At 37.2% G+C, this 16,200-nt stretch overlaps 1 protein-coding gene across 2 annotated transcripts in view; it reads left to right on the plus strand.

Moving 5' to 3' along the window:
- Window positions 1-16,200, plus strand: part of AMMECR1 (AMMECR nuclear protein 1) — a 168,109-nt gene that overhangs the window by 94,838 nt on the left and 57,071 nt on the right. For both annotated transcript variants that reach the window (XM_081043675.1, XM_081043676.1), the window contains exon 3: window positions 13,611-13,725. In XM_081043675.1, the coding sequence (XP_080899801.1) occupies window positions 13,611-13,725 (115 nt within the window). The remainder of the gene's footprint in view (window positions 1-13,610; window positions 13,726-16,200) is intronic.

A 16,200-nucleotide genomic window follows, 5' to 3' on the forward strand; every position in this document is an offset into this window, starting at 1 on the left:
AGGATTCTTTCTTTGTCGTTGATTTTAGACAGTTTCAATACAATGTGCCTTGGAGAAGGCCTGTTGGGATTGAAGTAATTAGGTGTTCTATTTGCTTCTTGGATTCGGTAATTCAGTTCTGTCCACAAGTTTGGGAAGTTCTCATCAACAATTTATTTGAACATATTCTCTGTTCCCTTCTCTCTTTCTTCTCCTTCTGGTATGCCCATTATTCTTGTATTGTTCTTTCTGATGGAGTCAGAAAGTTCTTGTAGAGTTCCTTCATTTCTTTTAAGTCTCAAGTCTCTTTCTTTTTCCATCTGTGTAATTTCCAGGTTTCTGTCTTCGATGTCACTGATTCTTTCCTCCATCTAGTCAACTCTACTACCTAAGCTGGTTATTTCATTCTTAATATCTTATACTGAGGTATTAATCTCCAGAAATTCCGGTTGGTTCTTTTTTAAAATTTCAGTCTCTTTCGTAAAATGCTCATGTTATTCTTTGGTTGCGTTTCTGATTTAATTAAATTGCCTTTCTGTGTTTTCTTGCATCTTGTTGAGTTTTTTCAGAACTGCAATCTTGAATTCTCTGTCATTTAAGTCACATATTTCCGTATCTTTAAGTTTCTTTTCTGGGGACTTTTCAGTTCCTTTCTGAGCTGTCCTGTTGCCTTGGTTATTCATGGCAATTACTGATTTATTATTTCTCTTCCTAGACATCTACAGGAGTGGCTTCTGTAACAGGTTGATGGGAAAAGGTCTTTCTTTTGTTTTCCAGTATTTGTTGGTAGAATGTTTTATTTTCTCTCCGACTGCAACCATTTTTTTCCTCTCTCACACAGTAGTGCTATGTTTTCTCTGCACTATTCCAGCTTCTCACACAATGGGGGGATTCCCTGGGAGACGGGCTTCTCCTCTGTTCACAGTTCGCCTGGGTCAAAGGGTGCCACTTCCCTGTGGGGATGTGGAGAGCTTTTGAAATTTCAAAGCTCTTTTTGCACCAGATTCTGAGCCATATGTTTCAGCAGTTCAGTTTACTCCTGCAGGGATCTTCCCAGATAGGTGTGGCCAGGGGCGGGGTGAGTTGTGAGAGGTGGCCCAGAGCAATGGCGGCTACCACCACCAGAGCTGGTCCTGCTTCCACAGCTCCCTCCCCTTTGCCGGAACTAGTTGGGCTGTGAATCTGTACCTGCAGTCCACTGGTCTCAGAACAGCCAATATGCTGTTCTTTTGATCTGACACTGCTACTGTTGTGCTTCTAGCACCAGGCATGTGGGGGTGGGGCAAGCTCTGGGAGGGTAGGGATGTGGCGGGTAGTCTCAGTGCCTAAGGCTTCCATTCTCTGCTCAGCAGTGAGGGCTTAAACCACTGTTTTCAGTCTTCTTCCCTCAGTCTTTTCTCCAAGGTCTCTGCTGTGAGCATTGGGTTCAGCTGTATTATATGCTGCCCCCTCATCCCTGTGGGCCATAAGCGGAGCCCTAGCAGTCTGAGTCCTTCCCTCTCCTGCAGCTGCGGTTGTTCCGGGATGCAGAGAGCTCGGAGCACTGAGCTAGGTCTGCGTCCTGCACTCCCTTGGCTCTGTCTCTGCACTTCTCCCCTCTCTCCTCCCCCACTCACGCGATTCTCCCACGTTTAGGTGAATTCAGTAGTGGGCCTCTTCGTCTTGCCTGTCTGTTGTGTAGGGAGTCCTTTGTGGAGTTATTGTTGTTCAATTAGTTGTAAATTCCAGGGGAGCTTTACAGAGGCTCACCTCACGCCGCCATTTTGATGACCAAAAATGTAGTTTTTAATTTGCATTTCTATCATGTTTTGCTTAGCCTGGCAGATTTTCTACAAATATACTAGTATCCATAATGTTAAAAGTTGGAAGGCCTTGTGAGTTTAGATGCATCCCTCTTTTTTTTTTAATCTCTAAAATTTGACCTAGTTTATGAGATTTGTACTTATCATTGTGGGCTCTGAGTTCCTCACAGAAATGACAATCGTATTATGGTCATATCTTGAAATGTCTATGAAGCAAGCTGTTCTACAGGACTACAGTAGAACATACTTACGTATGCCTCTGCCTGGTATGTAGCAGGCACTCAATAAATAATTTGCTAAATTAATTCACATTGATAGACAGTCCTTTCCACCAGTAATCATTACAACTGCCACTTATTCATGGCAAGTTTACTGCTGTAGTGGACGGAGCTATTGTCACATGACTGTAATTTAAATTGCATGGCTTTTATCCATTGCATTTTTTCTATCCCCAAATGATGCTGTTTCCTTTTAGTATCTATTGTGGTTTTCTAATATGTGTTGTAGTACAGATTCAGCAATTGTCATTATTTCAGCAGCATATTATGAAGCCTTTCAAACATATTTTATTACGCCATGTGCTTGTCTTATGGAAACAAAATCAAAGTAGGACCTTTTCAGTGGGAGAATTAAGTAATATTTAATGGTAATTGAATGGAAAACTTTAGAAGTGAAATTTTTCTTTACTTTGAAAATTAGGTTTATCAATGTATAAACCAAACAGGAGATGACGAGTTAAAGTATCCTTTTCTGTTTGATCAGGCTCACTTTAACAGTTGTCGAAAGGGATAAAGTAAGATATGTTCCAAGTTAAGAGATTGGAAGGTAGGATGAATTCAAGTGCAAGACTTTTAACAGTACGTCAGGAGCCGCATAGTTCTCCCATGTGTAATCTCCACACAACATTGTGCTATATACTTGAAAATGGGCATTAAGGTTATCCTGCCCTGACCAGCTTATAGTTTGACATGTTGATACTCACAGAGCCAGAACATACAGTGACATTTACAATAGGGAAAGATTCTCTAGTTTTTAGAACTTCATAAAAGAGAACTAAATACCCTATTTTTAAAATGTATCACTTTTCTGTTGAATAATCCTGTGCAGTTCAGCAGGTAGGGAGAAATAATGGGACACAATGGATAGACTGCAAGGTAAAAAGAGCAAGGGGAAAAAAGCACAATGAGGAGAGAGCGCCACCTAATAGAAGTGTGTAAGAATGAAGTGAGATGAGGGGGAGTGGGTTAGAAGTGGAAAGGAAGGCCTTAGTGAAGACCGCATTCGCGTCCCCACAGTGGTGATTCTCCCACCCTTACCTCTCCGTTTCTAGATTCTGTGTGGCCTCAGCATGCCTACGAGTGCCAGGTGCCTGACAGTGTGGAGTTATGCTGTGAAGCTCACTGCTTATTCTAGCTATTCCTTGGTGCCTTCCACATCATGTTTTTCTTTGCTCCTTCAACATCTGTTCTGGAGTCAATGAATATATGAAAGAATAATAGAGAGATCAGTGGGTAGGGAACAAGGGTACTCAGGAGATGTAGCATATAGTCCCAACGCCACTACTCAGTTGCTGTGTGACTTTGAGCACGTCACTTTCTGCTCTTGTTCCCCAAATATCAAATGAAGGGTGTGGACTACATGATCTCTAAGTGCTTGTAGCTGTTCCATTTGGTGACTATGACTATAAGGGCTTTGTTCTTGGAGGACACCTGTTATGGTTTCTAATGTAATATAGCATTAACTCTGTCTATTTTCTGGAGCCGTTTTGACTGTTGCCTAGGATGAAAGATGTGAAGACCCTTTGGAAACTGTGAAGAATCATATACAAATGAAGACGATATGAGCGAGTTGAAGGAAACTTTCGCTCCAAAGTTATCACATAGTAATAAAAATTAAAATAGTTCCATTTAAATGAATGTAAGACAAGTTACAGAGGCCTTAAAAACAGACATGTACTTATGCTTCATTGTAAGGAAATACGTGATTGGAAAGTACAAAAATCAAGAAATTGACTCTATAACCATTGCCTGGTTAAACATTTAGACAGCTAGGGGGTGAGGCACTCAACTATTTTTCCCAACTGGCCTTCTGCTTTTCAAGGTTACCTTAAAAACCATAGAAAGAAATGGACAGTGGATCGTGTACCTTTCTCTGTACACAATTTACTCCCTGAAGACGAAAATAGAACATTAAAACCAGTACAGAAGGGAATGGGTCATCCTGACTCAGTGGCGGAACACAACATGTGGCTGCCTTGCACGCTGGCGTCTCACACTTGTCTGGTGGAAGCAGCAGCTTAGTGATCTCATCTCTCCTCTCACCCCCCCCCATTCTTTTCTTTCATCTCCTTCTTGTAACATTTTACTATTCTTGCTTCCTTACCTTAGTAGAATAGAAAGAGTAAATAAAGAAAGAGAAAAGAGGAAAACATCCAGAAGGTGGGACAGGAGAAGAGAAGGAAAATAAAGGTGAAAAACATCTCAGTGAGGCAGTGGGGAGGGCTGGATCTCTCTCTCTCTCTCTCTCTCTCTCTCTCTCTCTCTCTCTCTCTCTCTCTCTCTCTCTCTCCCCCCCCCTTCGCCCCCTTTACCTCAGCATGATTGAGTGGATAAATTTACTTTGCACCTCATCTTTAAGACTGACTTAACTCTTCCTTTGTTACCTGTTGTTCCCTATCAGTGACATCTGAGAAAATCATAGGCCACACAGTAAGAACCAGCATGCTAGCTCTCAACAGACCTGTACCATCTAGGACTGGCAATAAGTTTTAGAAATGACAGTAAACCAATGGGTAAGACCGAATTACCCTAACATGGCACATAACTTAGAGTGACAACGTATGTTTTGCAGTTTACAGGTTTCAATTTATAGATTTGATTTCCATGGAAAGAGGGAAGGAAAAAAATGCATGACTCTTGTGGTGAGTATGAGAGAGCTTATTCATTCAGGTTGGAAAAGCAAAGTTAAAAATCAGAAACAGGTCCGCCAGCTTAGATATGTCCAAAACTAGTACTTTGGTAACGCTGTTCTGACTTCCAGCAGATTAAATGTCAAATTGTGGAAAGGCTTCAGAATAAGGGAAGGCTTAGTATCCAATTAATAGAGCTTATTAAATTTAGATAAAACAGATGTTTTTCGATGGCAGCAGCTCTGAATCACCAAGATCAAAACAGAGAAAGAAGAGAACAAAAACAAGCTGATACTTTCACTAAAAAAGTACCATTTTTCTTAGTTTCAGAAGCTGCTCACACTTATACCTAAAACATTCTGTTAAATCTCAGGAGAAGTATTTACTGGGGAAAAATTCCTTAAAACTGATTAAATGTGTATGCATTATGTTGATTTGCTAACATTCTAGAAGTGGTACTGTGAAAAGAGAATGGGCTCCGGAGACAGGCAGTCCTGACTTCCAATGTCAACTCTCTTACCTGTTTTTATGACCTTTGGCAAATTGCTTAATCTCACTGAACTCACTGAATCTGTCTCCTTGTTTACAAAATGGGGTTGTTTTGAGGACTCAACAAGAAAATACGTGGATAGCACCCTGCTCACAGTAGGTGCTCAAAAGATATTGGGTCTTTTTGCATTGAAAGCTGTTTTGCTCATAGTGTCATGTTTATTACAATCAGTCTCCTAGAACTTGATTAAGAGCTTTAGATTAGCAGTCTCCAAAGAGGGGGATGCGTAAATGACCCAGCGTGGGGTGAGAAGAAAAGACCTGTAATCTAAAATATAAGAAAGTACTTCAACCTCACGAATGTTTAATGTATGGATGGGCCCCGGTACTCTCATTTGGTCTGTGTCAGAGGGTCACTGTCACATACTCTTGAGGACAGCATGCGATCCCTGATTGGATGAGAGTTGATAGTGGCACACTCCTTCTTTCATTCACTCCAGGATATTGCAGCGTATTTCAGTGTATGTGTGCCTGCTTAAATAGATTCATGGTTCTTGGTATTGTCTTCAACCTGTGGTTTCTTTGCAGGAATCTTCTTAAGCCATTGACCATTATACGTAAGTTAGCTAAAGCTAGATAAATAAGCCATGCAGGCTGCCAAAGTGGCCTGAAAAGATTCCTGCAAACGAACAATAGATTCATGGTAACAGTAATAATAAAAGCACAAGGCAAGGGTGAGAAAGTTGGAGCTAGCTGGCACTTCTACACATTACCTTGGAACAGGAGGATAATCTAATCAGATCTGACGAGATAGCAGCCAAAAACTAAGAAAGAAATTGTCAAGAACATTATTTGAAATACGTGTTTATACCTGCTGTCTTTACCAACAAAGTTTACTGTGAGTATATTTCGTGCTTTGGATATATTAGGTAGTGATAGTCCTAGATGTATATACTTTATAAATAAATATACATATTGTACATATGTGCCAAACTTTTTTTTTTACCACTAAGCATGCTCAGGAAAAACAGTTTGGAGACGACTGGTTTAGATGAGGATGGCACAGAGCCTTTCATCTCTTTTTCTATGTCTGCTGCTTAGAGAGTTTTTTTATTTTGTTTTCCTAAAAATTTTCCTGTAGCATAGCCAGTAGGATATAGAATAATATATCTAAATCCATTGAAAAATAAATTGAACATAATTCAGGGAACTGCATTTCTGGGTAAACATTTCTTGTATGGAAGTAAAAGACCAATCCCTTCCACCACAATATATTTGATCCCTTTTACTGAAACATATGTAACTTTACTAACAATTGTCACTCCAGTAAACTTTAATTAAAAACAAACAAACAAACAAAAAAACACCCGTCTCTGCCATGCAGATTTTTAAAAATCTAGTTCAGGAAAACGAAGAAAGTTACAAAGCAACATATGAATGCATGCCTGCAAGATAATGGAAATTCTTGATGAAGAAGCACCTCACTTGATGTAGTAGATTTGTTACTAGAAAAAAAATGTGTATACATTTCATTTCTGTAAACTTTCCTACGATTCTGGGTCACTTGGTAACTTGTTAACCAGTGGCAGAGAGTGTAAAACAGATCCTTCCAGAAGAGAAGTTAACCTTGTCTGATCATCCCTCTCAGCATTCCTATCGTATGGTATTTTAACAAGTTTTTTACATATATCCATATATTATTTTATAATCTATTCTTATATCCTCCATTACTCTTCACATAATAAAGGGCATATGGCAGGTGCTTAATAAATATTTTGAAAGTTAAAGAAAATGAAGTGTAGGCTTCTCGAAAAATAAAAACAACATGGAAAGTAGCCGTTATTCACAGGGATGGCCACATTTAATTCCTAGAGACGAGAACTTGTTTAGATCCTCCCATATCAAGGTTGAGGGGTCCGTCTTAGTCCTGGGGTTCCCTTCCTTTCACCACAGCCGTAATGTGGGGGCAGGCCCATGGGCATAAACTTAACAGACACTGATGATCAATCTAAGTTCTTTGATGGCCACTATTTATTAGGCACCTAGTCTATGCAAGACGCTTATGCAGGTTTTATTATTTATTTGCCACAGTAGCTCTGAGGTAGGTACTATTATTATTCCCATTTTATAGATGAGGAAATGGATTCTGGCACAGGTTAAGAGACTTATCCAGATATCACACAACTAATATGCAGTGAAGCCAGGATCCAAATGCAGGTATGGTGGACTCCAGAATCTAAGCTGTTGACCATTCTACTACTGTGCTGTGTTCCATAGGATTGTGAAATAGTAGTGCTCATGTATTAATGATGACTTCAATCTTGCATTTTAAGAGCTATATTTATTGGCAGTAGGTCATAGGGAATTGTTATTAATACCTTGGAGACATGCTCTTGATGGCCATGGGGAAATAATCCTGGTCAGGGTTTTAGAGGTTTCTAAATTCTAAGAGAAAGGCAATAACATTTACATTTGATTTGACTTGAGAGGTAGTTCAGTTTTATAGTATCCTAACTCAGGGAACACAAGAATGGAAACCATGAAAGTCTACATCAGGTTACTTTTGTGTTACATTCTCTTGAAAGTAGAGACATCTCACGTTTTCAAATTTCCCAACATGGAAATTGTTGGTGGTCATTCTGTACTCTGTTTTCCAGACCCACAGATTTTTTTTTCTTGCCAACACCATTGAGAGCACTGTTCTAATACGGTATAATAATGACTGATTCAAAGTCATATTGAGTTGTAAAAAATGAGCCTGTGTCATAAAGAGAAAATTATGTTCGTTTTACACTGGTAGAATATATATTAAAAGATTTTCATCAGAAAGATAATTAAAACCAAACAATTTTCTAGTAATTCATTTCTCAAAACAGGATAGAGTAAATCCAGAAACTCTGCAAGGAAAGCATGATGTGGACATCATATGGAGAGAAATGAGGAATACCTGCAATATATTCTAAACAACCATCTGTTTCTTTATGTATCTTGTACTTTCCAGTTTTCGTTCTGCTCCACTGAGTCAAATTCACACTCTTTTCTCTTAATTTAGAGGTCAGGAACTGTGGCTAGGAGGCAGGTTCTTGACAATATTGCTCTGGTCATCACAGCATGCAACCTAGAAGAGTATTTTTCCCTCCTGGTGGGCAGCTGTGGCTAACTCAGAGTAGAGGCTTTTAAGAATTCGAGATCAGAGCAATTCAAGAACTTTCATCAGTAAGTAATGATACTCTGAAGTCTAAGTGAATCCTATAAGATAGGAACCAAATAATATATAGGGAAACCTTTAGGACCAATCACACTTTATCTCATACCTTTCCCTCTTACCCTTCCTTGCTTGGTCCCTTGGTCCCTTTGTTTGTGTCTCTATTTATTTACTTTCTTTGCCTCCCACTTCCTTTTCCTGCTTGTTTTCTCTTCCTCTCCATCTTTATTTCTTTGTATGTATTCTTTTTATTCCCCCCTTTCTACTTCCTCTTCCCTTAATTCTTTCCTCCATTCCCCATTAATACCCATCATATCACATTAAAATGTATATTAAAATTAATAATTAAAATGAGTAACTGTTAATGTTCATTGAGCAGCAACTAGCTTGTATTTATTACTCTAAAGGGAAAAAAATACTTCAATCAAGTAACACTTTACATATGTCTTATGACTGAAAATTTCCTTTTGGGTCACAGCCCTCACCAAAATAAGGTTTCCTTACTCCTTCCTTAACCATAATCATGTCCTTTGTCACTCCTCTCTACCCTTATGTTTGATGAATAGTAACTTTTTTGCATTGTTTTATGCCTGTTATTTTCTCTAATAACTGGGAAGCTAAAATTGCTATTTAATGTGAAAGAAAGGTTATGGATAATTCTAGTATTCTAAGTTTCTGGAGTTCAGATGTGCCACATGTCCATTCTGTTCCAGAAGCTCTGATGAAGAACAGCAGAATTTCCAGATGATTGAAACCCCTTTTGAAAAAACTGTGTGTTTTTTTTTTTTAGACTGATGTATGCTTGATTTGCTTTTCTTCACCTATCCAAACAGGGATTTTTAATTTTGGTTTTAATTACTTCCTTGTCCTGAAAAATGATTGCCTGTATGAAGCCCTTCTCAGTTTGGTAACTTTCCACTGGTTAACTGATTAAGGTCACCTATGTATTAGAGAGCAAAGGAATGAATGAATGAGCTGGCTAGCTAGCTAGATTCACTTAAATCATTTCTATTGTATGCTATATTGTTTATGATGAGCCTTGTAGTATCTAAGGTTTTGTCTCTTTTTATCTGTTGTTTTTTTCCTCATAATTTCCAGGTACTTTTCACAAACCCCTTGATTCTTTGATAAGCTAAACTCTTAATTCCTTTTTAAAAATGTTCATTTTCATTAAAGTGCTATTTAACATTAGATGTTAACTTTGACAGATGTTTATGCTGCTTCTCAATTAGGAGAAACACATTCTTGGAACGTGCCAATTTGAATTGAATATACTTGAATTTGGTATGTGAATCAAACTGTTGTTTAAACCTTACGCATCCATCATGAGTGATAGAGCAGTCGGCTGGTTTTGTAAATAAGTGTTTTGGTTTTTTTGCGTAGCAACATTCAAACATTGGAAAATGGCTTTCTATTGTAGCAAAGAGAACTTCATACGAATTTACTACAGCATCTCATTGTTTGTCAGTTCCTTAGACTGCCTAGATTTTAAATTGGCAGACATTACTTTGGCATAAAATGCTTTCCATGGATGACAATATTGTTTTAAAATCCTTTTTTGCTCCTGCAGATTTCCAGTAGACAGGAAGTCTAGCTCTATTTACACTTTGGCTACTAATGAATGCTATTAAATTATTATTTATCTTCTTTAGGCAGAAGCACTGCAGGTATGAGATCAGAATTGCCAAGTAAGGCAAGCATTTAATTTTAAAGTGAAAAAAATAATCCATTCAAAGGTGGCAACTAAAATGTAAATACTAGAAAGAATTTTGGACTTGAGTCAAGAATCTAGGTTGTATCCCCACCCGTGTCACTAACTAGCTGGGTCACCTCAATTAAGTTACTGTCCAACTCCGGACTGCATACCCTTTCTAAAGGCTTACCTTCCACACTCCAAATTCTGTATGCTAAAGAGAGTGGGGCTGGAGGAAGCTCAGTCCTCTTGTTTATCAGCTATCCACACCAGTCTAGCAGTTCTGAGGTCAGTCTCCAGCTGCAGTTTTCATCTCTTTTATAATCCCTTAAATCCTTGCTAGGCTTTCATTGCTAGTTCTTTTCCCTAGGAATTTGTGTTTAGAGATATTGAGGGCTTCCTGCTTTTGGGGACTTTTCTATGCTCATAAATTTAATGAAAAGTTACTTGGAGTTGGTGCAGGAATTAAGTCTTGTTTGAATGAGGGTCTCTGTAAAGTCAGACTGTTTCCATCATGACTAGTGTACCTTCACTATTTCAGAATTTTGAAGTTAATACGTTCGAAGGCGTGGTATGGTGATGCATGATTGTAAGTTTCTCTTATTAGCCATATATCATTCTCCCACTTACTTGTTCTAAATATTCTTTGCTTTCCTTTTTTTTTTTTTTAAGCCCAGAATGATTGAGCCACAGGCTTTGTATCACGTGGAAAGCTTGCTAGCCTGATCCTGAGTACATTTTAGGTACTTGAAAATTTCATTGATTTGAAATAGTTTGAATTGCATTGAGCTACAATTTACCTTTCATTGGTTTGCTAGGAAATAAAGTAAGCAAAATGCTAACTTGCCTTAATGTATTGAGAAATTAAGTATATGGCAACTTCAATATGTGTATTGTTTTAATGTAAAAGCTAGATACAAAAAAACTCTTCATTAAAGAAAGTCTAGCACTATAATTAAAAAGGCAGTCAATAACAAATGTTGGTGAGGATATGGGGAAATTAGAAGCCTCATACAGTGCTGGTATGAGCATTGAATGGTACAGCAGCTGTGGGAAACAGTTTGTTGGCTCCTAAGAAAGTTAAACATGGAATTACCATATGACCTAGCAGTCCCACACAAAACTCATACACAAGTGTTCATAGCAGCATTATTCATAATAACCGAAAAGTGGAAACGAGCCAAATGTCTATCAGCATGGATAACAAAATGTGATGTATCCATATAATTGAATATTATTAGGCAATAAAGAGTGTGAAGTACTGATACATGTTACGACATGGATGAAACACTCAAAACATTATGTTGTGTGAAAGAATTCAGACACAAAATGGCACATATTGCATGATTCTACTTAGGCAAATCCATAGAGATAGAAAGTAGATTATTGGTTTCTAGGTGCTGGGGGGAGGGGAAAATGTCCAGTGACCTAATGGGTATGGGGTTTCTTTTTGATGAAAATGTTTTAAAATTGGATAATGGTGATAGTTGTATTATACAACTCTATGAATTGAATTGTATACATTAAAAGGGTGAATTTTGTGGTATGTGAATTATATCTCAATAAAGCTGTTATATATGAAAAATGTTAGTGGTTATATTACTATAATTACTTGAAATTATAAAAGTGTGTTTAAATTACATTTTTGCCAGGGATTGGGAAGATTGGGGGGTGGGAATGGAGAGTTAGTATCTAATGGATATGGTGTTTCAGTTGGGCAAGATGAAAAAAGTTCTGGAGATGGATGGTGGTGATTGTTGCACAATGTGAATGTACTTAATCCCACATAACTGTACACTTAAAATGGTTAAAATGGTAAATGTTATGTTATGTATACTTTATCACAATAAAAAATCTATAACCATAAAAATACATTTTATATTATTCTGATGTATAAGGCTTTTCTTTTTAACAGGAAAATTGAAAGTGTGATTTGCTGTTTGGTTTTTATGCATGGGATTCTTCTGGTCTGTGTTTTAGGACTTCTTTCCAGTATGTGTGTATGTGTCAGTGGGGGGAAGTGGGAGTTTATAAACACACACGTCTTTATCTTGGCTTTGAATGAGAACTTTAAAACACTTTTTAAAACTATTTGCCAATAGGAAAATAAAAGAAGCCAAACCAGAGGAAATTTATGTTGTTAAATTATAAAACAGTGAAATGCTGTTCTCATCGCATGAATTATCACAGATTATCTTGGTTAATCTTGGCTCCTTGGATGGGAAAAAAAAAACATTTTTACTGTGTAAACAACACCTCTATATCTTTCTGTGAACATTTTCCTTTGTGTAGCAGGATAGCGCAAGCCCCAAAATGCATTGAAAACACAAACATAGGCATATATTTGTACAGTACAGTGCAGTACAGTGGGTGAGTTTCAGAATGCAAAGGAAAGGATGGAAAAATGAAAAAACGAAAATCCAGCAATGAGGAAGTCCTGAAAAAGGAATTAAATTATTTCCAAAGACCTTAGAACTTTGTTATGATCCAAGCAGTTTGTAGTCTCTAAATTTGTAACCTCTGAGGATTAATCTGTGAAAACAAGTCTGAGCTGAGCTGCTACATAAGACATTTGAGGATCAATGATGCAAATGCCAGCAGTGCCATTAATATAGTGTGCAATCAGAGAGATGTTTGTTTTTCTTGACCAGGAAGTGGTTTCTTTTAAAAGTACAAGGAACACACAGTGCCTGTGTGTGTATGTCTGTGTGTCTGTGTATTTTCTGTCTATTCTACGGTTGCAGGAAGACCTATGGTCTTCCAACGTTTTTGTCCTTTACAGTGGGTTTTTCCTAGAGTTTGGCACTGTGGTGTACTATTTTGATTACAGGATCCAATCAGAGTTGATGTAGTCAGAAATACATTCATGTGATTAATGGTCTCCTAATCATACTTTTACTTCCTAGATTAGTCTTATTTCCTGTAGTTTCACAATTTTTGAGTCATATCTTGAATTATCCTTTATAGGGGGCCTTGTGAGTATTTTTAGTCTGTTATTTGCATGATTATTTTCATTTTCTTTGATTTCTTTTGCTTGAAGAAAATGAAATTTTGATCCTTTTTTTGAACTCTCTGACTGCTGTTCTATGGTAACTAGCCAACCTAGTATGAATATTTTTGCAACATGAAATGCACATGTATTTTTTTCCCACCAACACTAGATCCAGAAGTCTTCCCACAAGTTTCCACTCGTCTGGTTTTTATTCTCCTCAAAAGTAAAATAAAACATTCTCATATTCCACAAGTAACGGGAAAGTACATCAGGAAATGACTGTACAGAAAACATAATTGATCATTCACTCTTTACAATTGAATTGGTCACAGGATTGGCTAGTAAATACAATCTATTGAATGAAAAAAAAATGAAGACTCCTAAAATCTTTGGGGCCTTTGAATACATTTGAAGATTATTGGCACCTTTGGCACCTTACAGACTTTTTTTTATTTCTTACCATTTTTAAATGATTGTCTGCATTTGAAATCAGGAACTTTCATATCTAGCGATTGCTTTAATATTTGCTTTGTTTTCAACAGTGCCCTTAAAGATAGCCGTTTTCCCCCAATGACAAGGGATGAGCTGCCTCGGCTCTTCTGCTCAGTGTCTCTGCTCACTAACTTTGAAGATGTCTGTGATTATTTGGACTGGGAGGTAAGACTATAGAAAATTATTTAAGAAAAATTAAGGTAACTCCTGAGTAATCTTTTAAAATTAGGCCCAGAAAATAACTCTTTCAGCCCACTCTCTAGTATAGTGAAAGTAGAGAGTAACAGAAAAATAAACCTCAGAACTGATCAATGAGATATGAGTGACGGAGTTTTTTTTTTTTTTTAAGGCGAAGTGCCATGTGTTGTTTTAATCCCCAAACTGAATTTGCTCTTCATGTTTATCCTATTGCTTCACAAGAGAACCTCATAAAAGTTGTTAATAAATAGTAAGAAGGACTGATTGGAATTTATTTCTCCTCTGATATCCATCCCAGTGTACTCTTGTGTAACTGCCACCAAGCAGTGAGGTGGTCGGAGGGTATGTCTAAGAAAACAAGGACCAAAGAGTTAGGATAATACAGCAATTGGGGAAATTAGCTTGTAGATAACGACTGGGTGTTAGTTAACTAAAGTTAAATCATGCTAATGCCTTCTTGGACACCTTGATTTATGCACTTAAACACATTAACAAATAATATTAAGGTTATATCTTGGGTATCTCTGTGAATTGCCATTATCGGAGTAGTCTATATGGATCATATTTTTATTCTTTAACATCTCGCGTTGGCTTTTTAAGGAAGTTCAAAGATTCTCACCCTGATTTGCTTTGGTGTTTCGGAGGAGATAGTTAAGTGTATGTCTATGAACTTTTACACACCAACACGCTCATATTATTGAATGCCTACTGTATTTAAGACACTGTGCTACGTGTACAAAAGTACTAAGATTTGGTCCCCAAACTAAGGCATCTTGTAGTCTAATAGCAGAGTAAAGAAGTATACACAAACCACGGAGAAACAAGTAAATAAGAATAAAACAGTCTTTTAAAAATAAAGCATTGGGAATTCAGTGATATACATAGCATTCTCTTGAACACACTCACGCTCATAAAGGACATGATTGTATAATTATGATATAATATGTTTTAATTCTACTGCCTTTTTAGAATACCTATCCCCTGTGGTAACTAAGATATTTGGCTTTGTGGATAGATCACTGTCTTGACAGTTAATTGAATTTGAGTTTTATTTTTATCTTTGTCCTGATTCCCTGTGAGACTTTGGACAACTTACTCCACTGCCATTCAGTTTTTCCACATACAGAATAAGACATTTATAAAGTTCTTAATCTTGATTTGAGAAAAAAACCTCTGTGATATATTGTTGTTATGCCAGAGCTATTTTAAAAATTCTTCAGAGAGTAGGATGAAAGAGTTCCTTCTGGATTTTGTGGTAGGGATTTTTGGAGCATTATCAGAATATGAAAATGTCTTAGAGATTTTTTTTATAAAGGAAAGAAAATTATTGATAGTGTTGATCATAGCAAACTTGGAATGTATAAAGCGTTTTATAGAATTAAACTTTCCTAATTGATTGTTTGCTATAAATTTACTATTCCTATTTGAATTTTCCTTAAAGAAAAGTCTGCCAGTATTATAGAAATATTCCCCAATACTTTATTTTTATATGATCCCAAATCATCCCATATTAACAAATATTACAGTTTGGGTAGTTCTTTCACTGCTTTAAGGCTACTCCTTCTTCTCTAGCAAATAGCAGATTTCTGAATTGCAAGGTGCTGTGTGTGTAGTGATGAGGGTGGGAGTGATAATGGGGGGGATGGGGAAACCTGATATCTAGGCGGTGACCAAGCTACAAAAACACTTTTACCCTTAATTGCAGCCACCGAGTTGGAAGTATGTATAGTTCAGGTGTGTGTGTGCACACGTGCACGGGTGTGCATGTGTGTGCATGTGCCTGAATGTATATTGCTTAATTGCGTGTGCATGTGTTTGGGGGAAAGGAAAAATGGGAGAATCCAACAGTTGTTAAGTAGGTATGGGTAAACACAGAGTCCACCATCATCTTCTTTATCCCACGTCAAGCACTGTCCATAGCTAAAATTAATCTTGATATTATTGGGCTTTTATGTTCATGAGATGTATCAGCTTTCTGCTGGGAGGGTGGGAGGTCAAACACTTAAGAATTGATACTGTGTACTCTTTCAGGGCATATTAATCCTCTCTGGTCACCATTTGCCAGTTTGAATTTCTATAAGAGTCTATATGGTTTCTTCTACTTGGTATTGTATATTTAATACATTCCTTAAGGCTTAAATATTGATGTCTGTTTAGTGAAGCTTTCCTGTTAAAGTACCAACAAAACATACACACATATATTTTTGTACTTTTAATATGTAAGCATTTGAAAGTGAATTAGGTACTGCTAGAATGGCTGTGCTAAGAGGAAAAGACTGTCCTTTTCATTTAGTTTTCATAGTTTAAAGTATTTTATCATAAGAGAAATTTGTTCCCAAAGAATAAGGATAAAAATTACCATTTTAAGGACAAGAATGTGATTTGGGCTTAAAAAAAAATAAAAACTATACCATGGTCAGTTATTGAAAAATGGGATGGTAT

Source organism: Rhinolophus hipposideros (assembly GCF_964194185.1).
Source record: "Rhinolophus hipposideros genome assembly, chromosome: X".
Classification (NCBI taxonomy): Eukaryota; Metazoa; Chordata; class Mammalia; order Chiroptera; family Rhinolophidae; genus Rhinolophus; species Rhinolophus hipposideros.